At 44.4% G+C, this 15,370-nt stretch overlaps 1 protein-coding gene across 2 annotated transcripts in view; it reads right to left on the bottom strand.

Moving 5' to 3' along the window:
* The window catches only part of cdin1 (CDAN1 interacting nuclease 1), a 183,463-nt gene extending 168,582 nt beyond the window's left edge, over positions 1-14,881 (bottom strand). Inside the window, exon 1 of one of the 2 annotated variants that reach the window (XM_038785920.1) lies at positions 14,566-14,872. In XM_038785920.1, coding sequence (XP_038641848.1) covers positions 14,566-14,666 — 101 coding nt within the window. In that variant the 5' untranslated portion in view covers positions 14,667-14,872. Of the gene's footprint in view, positions 1-14,565 lie in introns of both variants that reach the window. The other variant, XM_038785930.1, reaches the window with a different exon arrangement.
* Positions 14,882-15,370: the final 489 nt, after the last annotated feature.

Below are 15,370 nucleotides of genomic sequence, written 5' to 3' on the forward strand. Positions count from 1 at the left end.
AGCATTTGCAACTCATTAGTGTCCAGTCATTGTTCCTCCCTCCTTGATGTTGCCCACGGTTCTGCACTATATAACAAGGCAGGTCTCAACTATCCATCAGTTTCCGCGATACTTTTCTATCACATAACACATCACTGCATTTCTCCTAATTACTCCAACCAGAACTAATCCATTGTTTAACTTCCATACTTTCATCTTCAGCCACCATTGACCCCCAGGTACTTCAAACCACTCACTTTCTCCCAAGTCTAGACTTAGAATATTTACACCTTCACTTTGATCCTTTTCCCCCAGCTCAAACTGACAGTCCACTAAATGGGTCTTTGGTCTACTGATTGTCTTGCCTGCGTCTTCCAGTGCTTTCTCCAGATATTCCATCATGTCCGCCACATAGCTCAATGTTATCTGCAAGCAACATTGACCATGACACTTCCTGGCTCACTTGCTCAGTTAGAACATCAAGACAATCAGGAAGAGGAAAGGGCACAGTGCTGATCCTTGGTGCAATCCAACTTTGGCTTTGAAATGGATTCCCTCCCCACATTACTTCTTATTCTCTTCTTGCACTCCTTGTACATATCCTGCAAGTCATACATACTTCTCAGGGCAATTGGGGAGATGGCGTCATTGTGGTAATGATACAGGACTAGTAATCCAGGTGCTCTGGGGACAAGAGTTTAAATCCCACCATGGCAGTTGGTGGAATTTGAATTTAATTATAAAATCTGGAATATAAAGCTGGTGAGCATGAAACTGTCAAAATAAACCCATCTGGTTCACTAATATCCTTTAGTGAGGGAAATCTGCCATCCTTACTCAGCCTGTCCTACTTGTGACTCCAGATCCACAATAATGAACTGCTCCCTGAAATGGTCTAAGTCTCTCTCTTCAAGGGAAATTAGGGATGGACAACAAATGCTGGCCTTGGCAGTGTCGCTCACAACCCATGAAAGGCTAAATGTAAAATAATCCCTGCTCATCTCCATTTTAAAAGCGAGACACCTTATTTTTAAACTGCCCCTTGTTCTAGTTTCTCCCACAAGGGGAAACATCCTCTCAGCATCTACTCTGTGAAATCTTCCTCGGACTCTTATGCATTTCTGTTGAGTTCGTGGAAGCGACCAAACAGGAGCGTAAGGAAACAAAAGGTTTATTAACGTAGAACTATTGCAAAGACGATTACAGCTGGACAATGAACACTGGCCCAGCCAGTGAAGCCCATAACTCTTGAATGAAAAAAAAGTCAAGAGCTTGCGACCATTCCCCAACAATCAGGAGTATGCACATCCAACAGCAAGGAGCCATCAAAACCACCAACACAACCCTGACTCCTCCGCCAATAAACCAGTCACCAACAACCCGCAACATCCCACAGGAGATAGCAGCCAGCAACTGATCAACAACCTCTACTCTGCAAGAGTGAGTGCCAATCCTCAGTTCCCTTTGAGGTGGATGTTATGGGCCAGGGTTTAGAGAACCCCAAAGTGTAGCATGAAGTTCACCTGACCACAATTTTTAATAGATTGTGGTATGGGGAACACACAGCCCACTCTACAGGTGTGGTACAGCGGAAATCGAAAAGTATTGTTTGAAGCAAAACAATGTTTATTCTATGAACTCAAGTTAACCCGTTTAAAACATACAGCAAACATCAATTCAAATACAACCCCCAAAGAATACAACACTAAGTAATCCTTAATAACTTCCCAAACATACAGAAGACTAAAGAAACACCTTTTAACAAAAGCACATTAGGTTTACATTCACTACGGAGAACATTTATAATTCTGAATTCACCAAATGATCAAGAAATAGTCTTTTCATGGCAGAGAGATCAACAGTACACCTGCTCTGTCTGGCTTCAGCTCCAACACTGAAAACAAAACTAAAACACACCCTGCAGCAAACAGCCTAAAACAAAAGTAAAACACTGACAGACAGCCCAGCTCCACCCACACTCTGACATCACTGATAAACACCCATTTCTTAAAGGTAGATTTCTTAAAACCCATTTCTTAAACACCTATTTCTGAAAGTTACTCTCACATGACACCTCCCCCCAAGAAAAAATAAATAAACCATCAACTTCAAGATGGTTTCATTTTTCACCTTTTCACTATCCTTTAACAAATGCACTCAGTAAATATACTTATCGTTTCAAAAAACAACAAACACAAACAGGTATAATAATATAGTCCATTTTTTGCGTTCTTCTTCCTCCAACTGAAACTGCTTCCGTTCATAACATTCATGACAAAGCATCGGCGATCACGTTTTCTTGTCCTGCCACATGTACTATTTTCAAATGAAAACGCTGTAACAATAAACTCTAGCGAACCAACCTTCCATTGTTATTCCGGAATCGCTCCAAAAACGTCAACGGATTATGATCAGTATATATAACGGTGTCAGACGGATTGCTGGTCACAGAAATGTGAAAATGTTGCAAAGCCAGCACCAATCTCAAAGTCTCCTTCTCAATGTGGAATATGTTTTCTGGTGAGAATTCAATTTCTTTGAAAAATAACCAATAGGCCGCTCTAGCCCTTCGCCGTTGTCTTGTAGAAGCACCGCACCTACACCGATATCACTCACATCAACCACCACTTTGAATTGTTTCATATAATTTGGGATGGCCAACAGAGAAGCAGTGGTTATCACAGCTTTCAGGCCTGCAAATGCCTTTTGACACTCCGCTGCCCACTGGAATTTGTTACACTTCTTGAGCAAGTCCGTCAGTGGAGCGGCCACACTGCTAAGGTTCGGTACAAATTTACGGTAAAATCTACTCATACCAAGAAATCGCATTATTTCCCGTTGTGTCGAGGGTATCAGGAACTCCCCAATAACTTTTGCTTTCACATCCCGTGGGACCATTCAACCCTGTCCAATTGTATGGCCAAGGAAAGTGACTTGGGCCTTTCCAAATTCACTTTTGGCTAGGTTTATCACCAAACCCGCCTCCTGAAGTCGATCGGATAACACCATCAGATGTTTCCAATGTTTTGTCCATGTCTGGCTGAAAATTAACAGATCGTCGATGTATACCGCACAATTGGGTAATCCTGAAACAACTTTGTTAGTTAACCGTTGAAATGTGGCTGGGGCGTTCTTCATGCCAAATGGCATAACTTTGAATTGGTATATACCATCCGGAGTCACAAAAGCGGAAATCTCCTTTGCCCTTTCGAATAAAGGCACCTGCCAGTAACCTTTAAGTAAATCCAATTTGGAAATAAAAGCTGATTGTCCCACTTTCTCAATGGAATCCTCCAAACGTGGGATAGGATAAGAGTCCGTTCCTGTAACTGCATTAACCTTTCTATAGTCCACACACAGCCGTTGGGTACCGTCTGGTTTAGGTACCATCACGATGGGTGAGCTCCACTGGCTGCAACCCACTTCAATTATGCCATTTTTAAGCATACTTTCAATCTCTTTGCTAACCTGTGCCAATTTTAAAGGGTTAAGTCTGTATGGATGTTGTTTGATTGGAACAGCATTTCCCACATCTACATCATATATAACCATTTTAGTATTTCCCAATTAATCTCCACAAACTTGCCCATGTGATATCAATAACTCTTTCACGTCAGTTTGTTTTTCCAACTCAACAATTTATCCCAATTTTTAAGGACACCCTCGTTTTCCAATTTAATTTGAGGTATGTAAAATTCACAGTCATCTGGATTTGGTTTGTCACTGAGTTAGAATCATTAAAACCTCCTTTTTCTCTCCTTCCCTTTCAAAGTACCTTTTAAGTGTATTCAAATGACACACTCAGTGAGTCTTCCTTCTGTCTGGTGTTTTTAACCACATAATTCACCTCACTTAATTTCCTTTCAATCTGATAAGGTCCACAAAACTTTGCTTTTAAAGGTTCATCTATCACTGGTAACAACACTAAAACTTTATCTCCACTGGCAAAAATACGAACTTTGGATTTCTTGGCCACTACCCGTTTCATCACATTTTGTGCAACTTTCAACTGTTGTCCAGCCAATTCACCTGCTCTATTTAATTGTTCCCTAAAATTTGATACGTAATCCAATAATGTAATTTCCGATTTCTCACTCACCAATTTTTCCTTAATCAATTTAAGTGGTCCTCTTACCTCAGGACCAAAAATTAGTTCAAAAGGACTAAATTTGGTTGACCCATTAGGTGCATCCCTAATTGCAAACAGTACAAATGGAATTCCTTTATCCCAATCCTCTGGATAATCTTGACAATAAGCCCTCAGCATTGTCTTTCATGTCTGATGCCACCTTTCTAACGCTTCCTGTGATTCTGGATGGTACGCAGTTGATTTAAATTGTTTTATTCCGAAGCTATCCATATCTTCTTTGAATAATCTCGAGAGAAAACTTGATCCTTGATCTGATTGTATTTCTTTGGGTAATCCATATCTAGTAAAGAATTTAAGTAACTCCTCCACAATCTTTTTAGCTGTGATATTATGTACGGGAATGCCCTCTGGAAACCTAGTAGACACATCCATTATAGTCAAAATATATTGATTCCCACTTTTCGTTTTAGGAAGCGGTCCGACGCAATCAGTTAGGACCCTTGTAAAAGGTTCCTCAAATGCTGGAATGGGTATTAAGGGCGGTGGTTTTATCGCTGCTTGAGGTTTCCCTATCACTTGACATGTGTGACATGATTGACAAAATTTAACTACATCTTTATGTAGTCCAGGCCAATAAAAATGCTTTTGTATTTTAGCTTGAGTTTTTCCTTATTCCCAAATGACCTCCCACTGGTACCTCATGTGCAACTCGCAACACCTCCTTTCTATACCCTACCGCCAACACTACTTGATGAACTTCTGCCCACTTTTCATCCACCTGACGTCTTCATTTTCTCATCAAGACATCACTTTTACGGTAATAACACTCTGGTATACACTCAGATTCCTCTTCCGTGTATGCTTTCCGATACATCCGTTTTATTTCTCCAACTTTCTGTTGTAACTCCGCCAATTTTACTGAGCTAAAAATATCCGCCTCATCCTCCACCTGTTCTTGTTCAACCATCTGGTCAAAAATCGTTTCTGATAATTACACTTAAACTTCATCTTCACTCTTTGATTTCTTCTCTTGTCTTAACCTGCGACTTTGCGAGCTTGTTACTACACAATCCGGAAAAATCCCAGAATATTCGTCCTTCAACACCTCAGTTGTCTGATTTTCCACTGGCTTATCCACCCCAGTAGGCATCACTCCCACCTGCGATCCAGCTATATCATTACCCAAGATAAACTGTATTCCTGAACAAGATAGTTTCTCTATTACTCCTACTACCACTTCACCACTCTTCACTGGACTTTCCAACCTTAACTTATATAATTGAACACTACTCCTCTCACCCTGAATTCCACATATTACCATCTTTTCTGTCAACATTCTTCCCAAACTAATGACTCCTCATCTCTTACCATTAAAGACCAACTAGCTCCTGTATCTCTTAAAATTGTGACTTCTTTACCTGCTCCTCCTGATACACATGAGTAAACTTTACCCACACAAGTAAATTCTTTAAAGAGATCTTGAAACTTCTTATCAATCACCTCTTGATCTGGCTGTACAATCTTTTGCACCTCCTTCGCTTCCCTTGGGCTTTCCTTTACCACTTTAACAAACGACACTGTCTTATCCTGTTTTACCACATCAGCCTTCCCAGTGCTTTTATTCAACCACCAACACTGTGACTTTACATGGCCCAGTTTATTTCAGTGAAAACATTTGAAATCTTTCATTTCTTTTCCACGTCCTGGATTTCTTTTTAAATCTGAGGTACACTCTCGTTATTATCTCCCATCAGATCACCTTTGCCTCTACCACTTGATATTTCTCATGTCCCCAGTTTCTATGCCTCACAGGCTGAAACTGATGTCGGAAACCAAGCTTTGATTTATGAACTAATTCATAATCATCTGCCATTTCTGCTGCTAATCTCACAGTTTTAACCTTCTGTTCTTCCACACGAGTTCTCACTACATCAGGAATTGAATTTTTAAACTCCTCCAAAAGTATAATTTCTCTGAGAGCTTCATACGTTTGGTCTATTTTCAAAGCACTTATCCACCTATCAAAATTACTCTGTTTGAGCCTTTCAAACTCCATATATGTTTGACCAAATTCTTTCCATAAATTTCTAAACCTTTGTCTGTAGGCTTCAGGCACTAGTTCATATGCACCTAAGATGGATTTTTTCACCTCCTCATATGTTCCAGATACCTCCTCTGGTAGTGATGCAAACACTTCACTAGCCCTACCTATCAGCAGTGTTCAAATCGGTAATACCCACATGTCCTGTGGCCATTTCATTTGTTTAGCCACCTTCTCAAATGAAATGAAAAAGGCTTCTACCTCCTTCTCGTCAAACCTTGGCAATGCTTGGACACTCAATGCTTGGGTGCTTTTGCGAACACTGTTGGGGAGGTTTTAAACTAATGTGGCAGGGGGATGGGAACCAGATTAGGACGTTAGAGGTCAGTAAAGAGGCAGCAACTAAAGCCAGTAATGTACTAGATAATAAACTCATTGTGACTAAGGGGAAGAGTAGACAGGGAAGAGATGATGAACGCAAAGGGACAGGTGGTCTGAGGTGCATTTGTTTTAATGCGAGAAGTGTAGCAGGTAAGGCAGATAAATTTAGGGCTTGGATTAGTACCTGGGAATATGATGTTATTGGTATTACTAAGACTTGGTTGAGGGAAGGGCAAGATTGGCAACTAAATATTCCAGGGTATAGATGCTTCAGGAGGGATAGAGAGGGAGGTAAAAGGGGTGGAGGAGTTGCATTACTGGTCAGAGATGATATCACAGCTGTGATTAAGGAGGGCACTATGGAGGATTCGAGCACTGAGGCAATATGGGTAGAGCTAGGAAATAGGAAGGGTGCAGTAACATTGTTGGGACTTTACTACAGGCCTCCCAAAAGCGAGCGTGAAGTAGAGGTACAAATATGTAGACAGATTATAGAAAAAATGTAGGAGCAATAGGGTGATCATGATGGGAGATTTTAACCTCCCCAACATTGAATGGAACTCATGTAGTGTTGGAGGCGTAGATGGAGCAGAATTTGTAAAGAGCATCCAGGAGAGTTTTTTAGAGCAGTATGTAAATAGTCCAACTCGGGAAGGGGTAATACTGGACCTGGTATTGGGGAATGATCCCGGCCAGGTGGTTGAAGTTTCAGTCGGTGATTACTTTGGGAATAGCGATCACAATTCCGTAAGTTTTAGAATACTCATGGACAAAGATGAGAGTGGTCCTAAAGGAAGAGTGCTAAATTGGGGAAAGGCAGAGTATAACAAAATTCGGCAGGAGCTAGGGAATGTGGATTGGCAGCAGCTGTTAAAGGGTAAATCCACATTTGAAATGTGGGAGTCTTTTAAGGAAAGGTTGATTAGAGTGCAGGACAGACATGTCCCTGTGAAAATGAGGGATAGAAATGGCAAGATTAGGGAACCATGGATGACGGGTGGAATTGTGAGACTAGCTAAGATGAAAAAGGAAGCATACATAAGATCTATGCGACTTAAAACTGATGAAGCTTTGGAAGAATATCGGGAAAGTAGGACAAATCTCAAACGCGCAATAAAGAGGGCTAAAAGGGGTCGTGAAATATCTTTGGCTAACAGGGTTAAGGAAATTCCCAAGCCTTTTATTCGTATACAAGGAGCAAGAGAGTAACTAGAGAAAGGATTGGCCCACTCAAAGACAAAAGAGTGAGTTTATGCCTGCAGTCAGAGGAAATGGGTGAGATTCTTAATGAGTACTTTGCATCGGTATTCACCAAGGAGAGGGACATGACGGATGTTGAGGTTAGGGATGGATGTTTAAATATTCCAGGTCAATTCGGCATAAGGAAGGGGGAAGTTTTGGGGAATTTTAAAAGGCATTAAGGTGGACAAGTCCCCAGGTCCGGATGGGATCTATCCCAGGTTACTGAGGGAAGCGAGGGACAAAATAGCTGGGGCCTTAACAGATATCTTTGCAGCATTCTTGAGCACGGGCGAGGTCCCGGAGGATGGGAGAATTGCTAATGTTGTCCCTTTGTTTAAGAAGGGTAGCAGGGATAATCCAGGGAATTATAGACCTGTGAGCTTGACATCAGTGGTAGGCAAACTGTTGGAGAAGATACTGAGGGATAGGATCTATTCACATTTGGAAGAAAATAAGACTCATCAGTGATAGGCAGCATGGCTTTGTGCAGGGAAGGTAATGTCTTACAAACCTAATAGAATTCTTTGAGGAAGTGACAAAGTTAATTGATGAGGGAAGGGATGTAGATGTCATATACATGGACTTCAGTAAGGCATTTGATAAAGTTTCCCATGGCAGGTTGATGGAAAAAGTAAAGTTGCATGGGGTTCAGGGTGTACTAGCTAGGTGGATAAAGAACTGGCTGGACAACAGGAGACAGAGAGTAGTGGTGGAAGGGAGTGTCTCAAAATGGCGAAAGGTGACTAGTGGTGTTCCATAGGGATCCGTCCTCGGACTACTGTTGTTTGTGATATACATAAATGATCTGGATGCAGGTATAGGTGGTCTGATTAGCAAGTTTGCAGATGATACTAAGATTGGTGGAATTGCAGATAGCGAGGAGGACTGTCAGAGAATACAGCAAAATATAGATAGATTGGAAAGTTGGGCAGAGAAATAGCAGATGGAGTTCAATCCAGGCAAATGCGAGGTGATGCAGTTTGGAAGATCCAATTCAAGAGCGGAATATATGGTCAATGGAAGAGTCCTGGGGAAAATTGATGTACAGAGAGATCTGGAAGTTCATGACCAATGTACCCTGAAGGTGGCAACGCAGGTCGATAGAGTGGTCAAGAAGGCATACAGCATGCTTGTCTTCATCGGACGGGGTGTTGAGTACAAGAGTCAGCAGGTCTTGTTACAGTTGTATAGGACTTTGGTTAGACAACATTTGGAATACTGTGTGCAGTTCTGGTCGCCACATTACCAGAAGGATGTGGTTGCTTTAGAGAGGGTGCAGAGGAGGTTCACCAGGATGTTGGTGATGGTATGGAGGGTGCTAGCTATGAAGAAAGGTTGAGTAGATTAGGATTGTTTTTGTTGGAAAGACGGAGGTTGAGGGGGGACCTGAATGAGGTCTACAAAATTATGAGAGGTATGGACAGGGTGGATAGCAACAAGCTTTTTCCAAGACTGGGGGTGTCAATTACAAGGGGTCACGATTTCAAGGTGAGAGGGGGAAAGTTTAAGGGAGATGTGCGTGGAAAGTTCTTTACGCAGAGGGTGGTGGGTGCCTGGAACGCATTGCCAGCGGAGGTGGTAGAGGCGGGCACGATAGCGTCATTTAAGATGCATCTAGGCATGAATGGGCAGGGAGCCGAGGGATACAGATCCTTAGAAAATAGGCAACAGTTTTAGATAGAGGATCTGGATCAGAGCAGGCTGGGAGGGCCAAAGGGCCTGTTTCCTGTGCTGTAATTTTCTTTGCTCTTATATTTAAATAAATCACCACCAAGCCTTCAACTTTGACGCTCTTTCTCACTACTCTCATCACTATCATCCAACTGTACGTTTCCCTTTACGCCTGCCAATTTTAACTGACTGTCATGTTTCATGGCCATTTTCTGAAGTTCAAATTCTCTCTCTATATTTTTCCCTGCTCTGTATCTCCCTTTCTCTTTCTTTTTGTTCTACTAGGGTTATTCTTTATTTTCTCCTTTCTTCTCTCCTTTTCTTTTTCCTCTCTCTCTCTTTTTCCTCTCTTTCGTATTCAAGCTGCTTTAATTCTTTCTCATGTCCCATTTGTTTAATTTGTAACTGAATTTTTGCCATTTCCAATGAGTCAAACTGTATCTCAGACAACTTTAAATGCTTAGCCACCGCCATAATTACCTCATCTTTTCGCATTTTATCAGGTAACGTTAACTGCAATGTTTTTGCCAAATCTGTCCATAAGGTACTGCGTGTGACCGTCCCCACCCCCACAAAACTTGAGCCTCTGAAAGAGCCATTGTCCACAACACACTCCCCACTTAAAACTAGAATACCACACCTGATAATCAACGACAATATGCTCACCCCTCACTGTCTTTTAAGTTCACGAAGCCAATCCAATAGATAGACTTTTATCCAGGAGGAGCCCCAATTTGTTATGGGCCAGGGTTTAGAGAACCCAAAAGTGTAGCATAGAGTTCACCTGACCCACAACTTTAATAGATTGTGGTATAGGGAGCACACGGCCCACTCTACAGGTGTGGTACAGCGGAAATCGAAAAGTATTGTTTAAAGCAAAACAATGTTTATTCTATGAACTCAAGTTAACCTTTTAAAACAGTGAACATCTTAGCAACCATCAATTCAAATACAACCCCCAAGGAATTCAACACTAAGTAATCCTTAATAACTTCCCAAACAATATCCAGAAGACAAAAGAATCACCTTTTAAAAGAAGCACATGAGGTTTACTACTGAGAACATTTATAATTCTGAATTCACCAAATGATCAAGAGATAGTCTTTTCATGGCAGAGAGATCAACAGTACGCCTGCTCTGTCTGGCTTCAGCTCCAACACTGAAAACGAAACTAAACACCCCCTTCAGCAAACAGCTAAAATGAAAGTAAAACGCTGACAGATGGCCCAGCTCCACCCACACTCTGACATCACTGATAAACACCCATTTCCTAAAGGTACATTTCTTAAAGGTACTCTCACATGACAGTGGAGCTGATGTGCCTCTCCATATCCCAACGCAAGTTCTTTTGCACTTGTGCCCTCATTAGCACTATAGTTCCTCTTCCACACCAAATGTATTGCCTGGGACGCCTTTTCTTTTAGGTGCAATTTATCTCCCTCTCTTCTTTATCCCTAATGAATTCATCAAGCTATAACAGTCACTCTCCTGTTTTCTATGTACTTTCCTTAATATATTCTCCCCTTCCACTCATTCAGTCACATTTCCTGTATCGCTCTTTTCCAAATAGTTGGTCATTCTGCTCGTTTGGCTGGCCCTCTTTCCAGTACTCCACATTTTATTTGATTTGTCCATCTGTCTGACAGTAGTTAATTAGTTTCCCTTCATCATGTACCTCTTTTATTCATGCATCCTTTTTAACTTCCCCTGGGTCAGGAGTTTCTTCCATTCATGTTTTTTGCACCGTCTGTTCCCACCAGTTGCTCAATCCTCCCAACAAATTTCTCCAGATCCATATTTTACTTCTCCATTGAACTGCTAGTGTGCTGGGTGTTTCTCCAATGTCTGACAGTTGTCTTGGTTTTCATTGACTACATGTCTCTTCTGCTATGTTAGCTTAACCCATCAATTCAGTACTAAGGGAGTGCTGCACTGGAAGTGCTGTGTTTCAAATGTGAGGTTAAATAGAGATCTGCCCTCTCAATTGGATGCAAGATATCACGTGGCACTATTTCAAAGAAAAGCAAGGTGGTTCTCCTCAAACATCACCACCCAAAACACATCAACTGGTCACTATAAACATACAAGGTGTGAGCTGGGGAATGGGACAGACCAGATTGCTCTATGGAGAGCTGGCAGGGCCTCATTGGCCTCCTCCTGTGCCATTATGACCACGACTGGAAACATTCAGCAGATCCTGTGGAAAGAGAAACAGAGTTCGCATTTCAGATCTGAGAGTCCTGACCTGAAAAGTTAACTCTGTTTCTCTCTCCACAGATGCTGGTGGACCAAAGAATATTTCCAGAATTTTTCTATTTCAGATTCCCAAATCAGCACTATTTTGTTTTTCCTCTATGACTGTGGGATCTTGCTGTGTAGACACAACTTTACTAATACAAAAGCAATATAACGTGAAATTGAGTAACTCACTTCCTGACACTATCTCCAAGGCACAAGTCAGGAGTGTGACGGATGAGAGCAGCTCCGACAACACTCAAGAGGTTCAACACCATCCAGGACAAAGCAGCCGTCTCAAGGGCAGCACGGTAGCATAGTGGTTAGCATCAATGCTTCACAGCTCCAGGGTCCCAGGTTCGGTTCCCGGCTGGGTCACTGTCTGTGCGGAGTCTGCACGTCCTCCCCGTGTGTGCGTGGGTTTCCTCCGGGTGCTCCGGTTTCCTCCCACAGTCCAAAGATGTGCGGGTTAGGTGGATTGGCCATGCTAAATTGCCCGTAGTGTCCTAAAAAGTAAGGTTAAGGGGGAGTTGTTGGGTTACGGGTATAGGGTGGATACGTGAGTTTGAGTAGGGTGATCATTGCTCGGCACAACATCGAGGGCCGAAGGGCCTGTTCTGTGCTGTACTGTTCTAAAATGGCATCCCATCCACCACCTTCTACATTCACTGTCTCCATCTGACACACAATGGCAGCAGTATGTACTATCAACAAGATGTGTTGCAGCAACTCACCAATGCCTATTCCACAACACTCTCGGAACCTGCAACTTTTGTGTCACCTCGGACAAGGGCAGCAGGTGCATGGGAACACCACTGCCTACAAGTACCCCTCCCAAGCCACATCAGTCTTCAAAAAAAGAACAGAAAATGCTGCAAAAACTCAGCAGGTCTGGCAGCACCTGTGGAGAGAGAAGGGTTAACATTTTGGGTCCACTATAACTAATTACAAACTGAAGTTCTGAAGGAGAGTGATATTGGACACAAAACGTTATCTCTTTTCCCCTTCCACAGAAGTTGGCAGACCTGCTGAGTTTTTGCAACACTTTCTTTCCATTTCAGATCTCCAACATTGGCAGTATTTTGCTTTTATTGGCTTGAAACTAGATCACCATTCTTTAACTGTCATTGGATCAAAATCATGGAACTCCCTCCTGAATAATAAAGGTATCCCTACACCACATGGACCACAGCAATCCAAGAAGGTAGCTCACCTGCACCGCCCTGAGGGCAAATATAGATGGACAATAAATGCTGGCCTAGCCAGTAAAGCCCAGGTTCTGGGAAAGAATAATAAATGACCTGGTGAGTGTAAGCAGCATTTTGATTTGAGTTGGGTCATTCAGCATCACCTCCAATACCCTAATAATTGCATTCACTCTGTATCTCCCTCCCTCTCTGCCAAACCCCTCAGTCGTTCAGTCTCTCTTTATCCCAGACTCTGCTGCACTCACTCTCCTTCCCCAGCATCCGTCCTTCCCATCCCAGACACTCCTTTACCTTTGAGACTCTGGGGCGCCATCGCTCCCTGTTTGAGACCTGCTCTCTCATTCACTCACTCTGTTGCCCTGTCCCAGTTCCTCCTGCTCACTTGCTCCATCGCCCTGTTCCGAGCTTTCCCGCTCCCTTGCCCGGTGTGGTTTCTCCCGCTCCCCTCCCTCTCTTGCTCGCCTGCCTTGTTGCAGTCTCCACCCACCCCACCGCCCCCTTCCCTAGTCTGCCCCTCTCTCAAGCCTAGACCCCACTCCTCACTGGAACCACCTCATCCCCACCCCTCCCAGCTCTCCATCCAAACACCCCTCTAACTCCCCCCCCACATCCCACCCCTCTACCTCCCCCCACATCCCACCCCTCTTATCTCTCCCCCACATCTCCCCTCTTATCTCCCCCCCACATCCCCCCTCTTATCTCCCCCTGCCACATCCCCCCCCTATCTCCCCCCGCCACATCCCCCCTTATCTCCCCCCGCCACATCCCCCCGCCACATCCCCCCCTTATCTCCCCCCGCCACATCCCCCCCTTATCTCCCCCTGCCACACCCCCCCCTTATCTCCCCCCGCCACATCCCCCCCTTATCTCCACCCCCACATCCCACCTCATATCTCCCCTAAACCACCCCACACCCCTTCCCCCGCTCCTCTATCCCAGTGTCCCACTCCCATCCCAGTGCCCGCTCTCTCTCTCGCTATCCCAGTCTGTCTCTCACTCCCTCTCTCTCCCCAGTCTCTCGCTCTCTCCCAGTCTCTCTCCCAGTCTCTCGCTTTCTCTCTCCCAGTCTCTCGCTCTCTCCCCCCAGTCTCTCGCTCTCTCTCTCCACCCAGTCTCTCGCTTTCTCTCTCCCCCAGTCTCTCGCTCTCTCTCCCCCAGTCTCTCGCTCTCTCTCCCCAGTCTCTCGCTCTCTCTCTCTCCCCCAGTCTCTCGCTCTCTCTCTCTCCCCCCCAGTCTCTCGCTCTCTCTCTCTCCCCCAGTCTCTTGCTCTCTCTATCCGTCACTCTTTCTCTCTCTATCCCAGTCACTCTTTCTCTCTCTCTCTATCCCAGTCACTTTTTCTCTCTATCCCAGTCACTCTCTCTCTATCCCAGTCACTCTCTCTCTCTATCCCAGTCACTCTCTCTCTCTATCCCAGTCTCTGTTTCTCTATCCCATTCTCTCTCTCTCTATCCCAGTCTCTCTCTATCCCTATCCCACTCTCTCTCTCGATCCCTATCCCAGTCTCTCTCTCTCGATCCCTATCCCAGTCTCTCTCTCTATCCCTATCCCAGTCTCTATCCCTATCCCAGTCTCTCTCTCTATCCCAGTCTCTCTCTCTCTTTCTCTATCCCAGTCTCTCTCTTATATATATATATCCCAGACTCTCTCTATCCCAGCCTCTCTCTCCCTCCCTCTCTCTATCCCAGTCCCTCTCTCTATCCCAGTCCCTCTCTCACCTCGGGAATTGCTCCTTCAGCAGTCTCAGGCCCTCTCTGTTGGGCCTCAGTGTCTCCAAGTAGCGGCTGATGTGGTTGTACTGGGCCCGGCTCAGAGTCATGGCGGGGCTGCTGGAGCAGGAACGCTGCCCTGACAGTAACTAGTTGAACGGGGAAGCGACGGCCCAGCGCCTTCCCGCCGCCACAACCGAATCTCCAGCACGGCAACAGCAACACCGCCGCTGATTGGATCAAACAGCATCGACCCGCTCAACACCGAGAGAGGAGCAGCCTGATTGGGTCTGAGAGAGAGAGAGAGACTGGGATAGATAGATAGACCGCGATCGAGAAAGAGAGAGACTTGGACAGAGAGAGAGAGACTGGGTTAGAGAGAGAGAGGGTGAGAGAGAGAGAGAGAGAGAGACTGGGATAGAGAGAGAGAGACTGGGATAGAGAGAGAGAGAGAGACTGGGATAGAGAGAGAGAGAGACTGGGATAGAGAGAGAGAGAGAGAGAGAGAGAGACTGGGATAGATAGATAGACCGCGATCGAGAAAGAGAGAGACTTGGACAGAGAGAGAGAGACTGGGTTAGAGAGAGAGAGGGTGAGAGAGAGAGAGAGAGAGAGACTGGGATAGAGAGAGAGAGACTGGGATAGAGAGAGAGAGAGAGACTGGGATAGAGAGAGAGAGAGACTGGGATAGAGAGAGAGAGAGAGAGAGAGAGAGACTGGGATAGAGAGAGAGAGACTGGGAAAGAGAGTGACTGGGAGAGAGAGACTGGGATAGAGAGAGACTGGGATAGAGAGAGACTGGGATAGAGAGAGA

The sequence above is a fragment of the Scyliorhinus canicula genome, chromosome 2 (assembly GCF_902713615.1).
Source record: "Scyliorhinus canicula chromosome 2, sScyCan1.1, whole genome shotgun sequence".
NCBI lineage: Eukaryota > Metazoa > Chordata > Chondrichthyes > Carcharhiniformes > Scyliorhinidae > Scyliorhinus > Scyliorhinus canicula.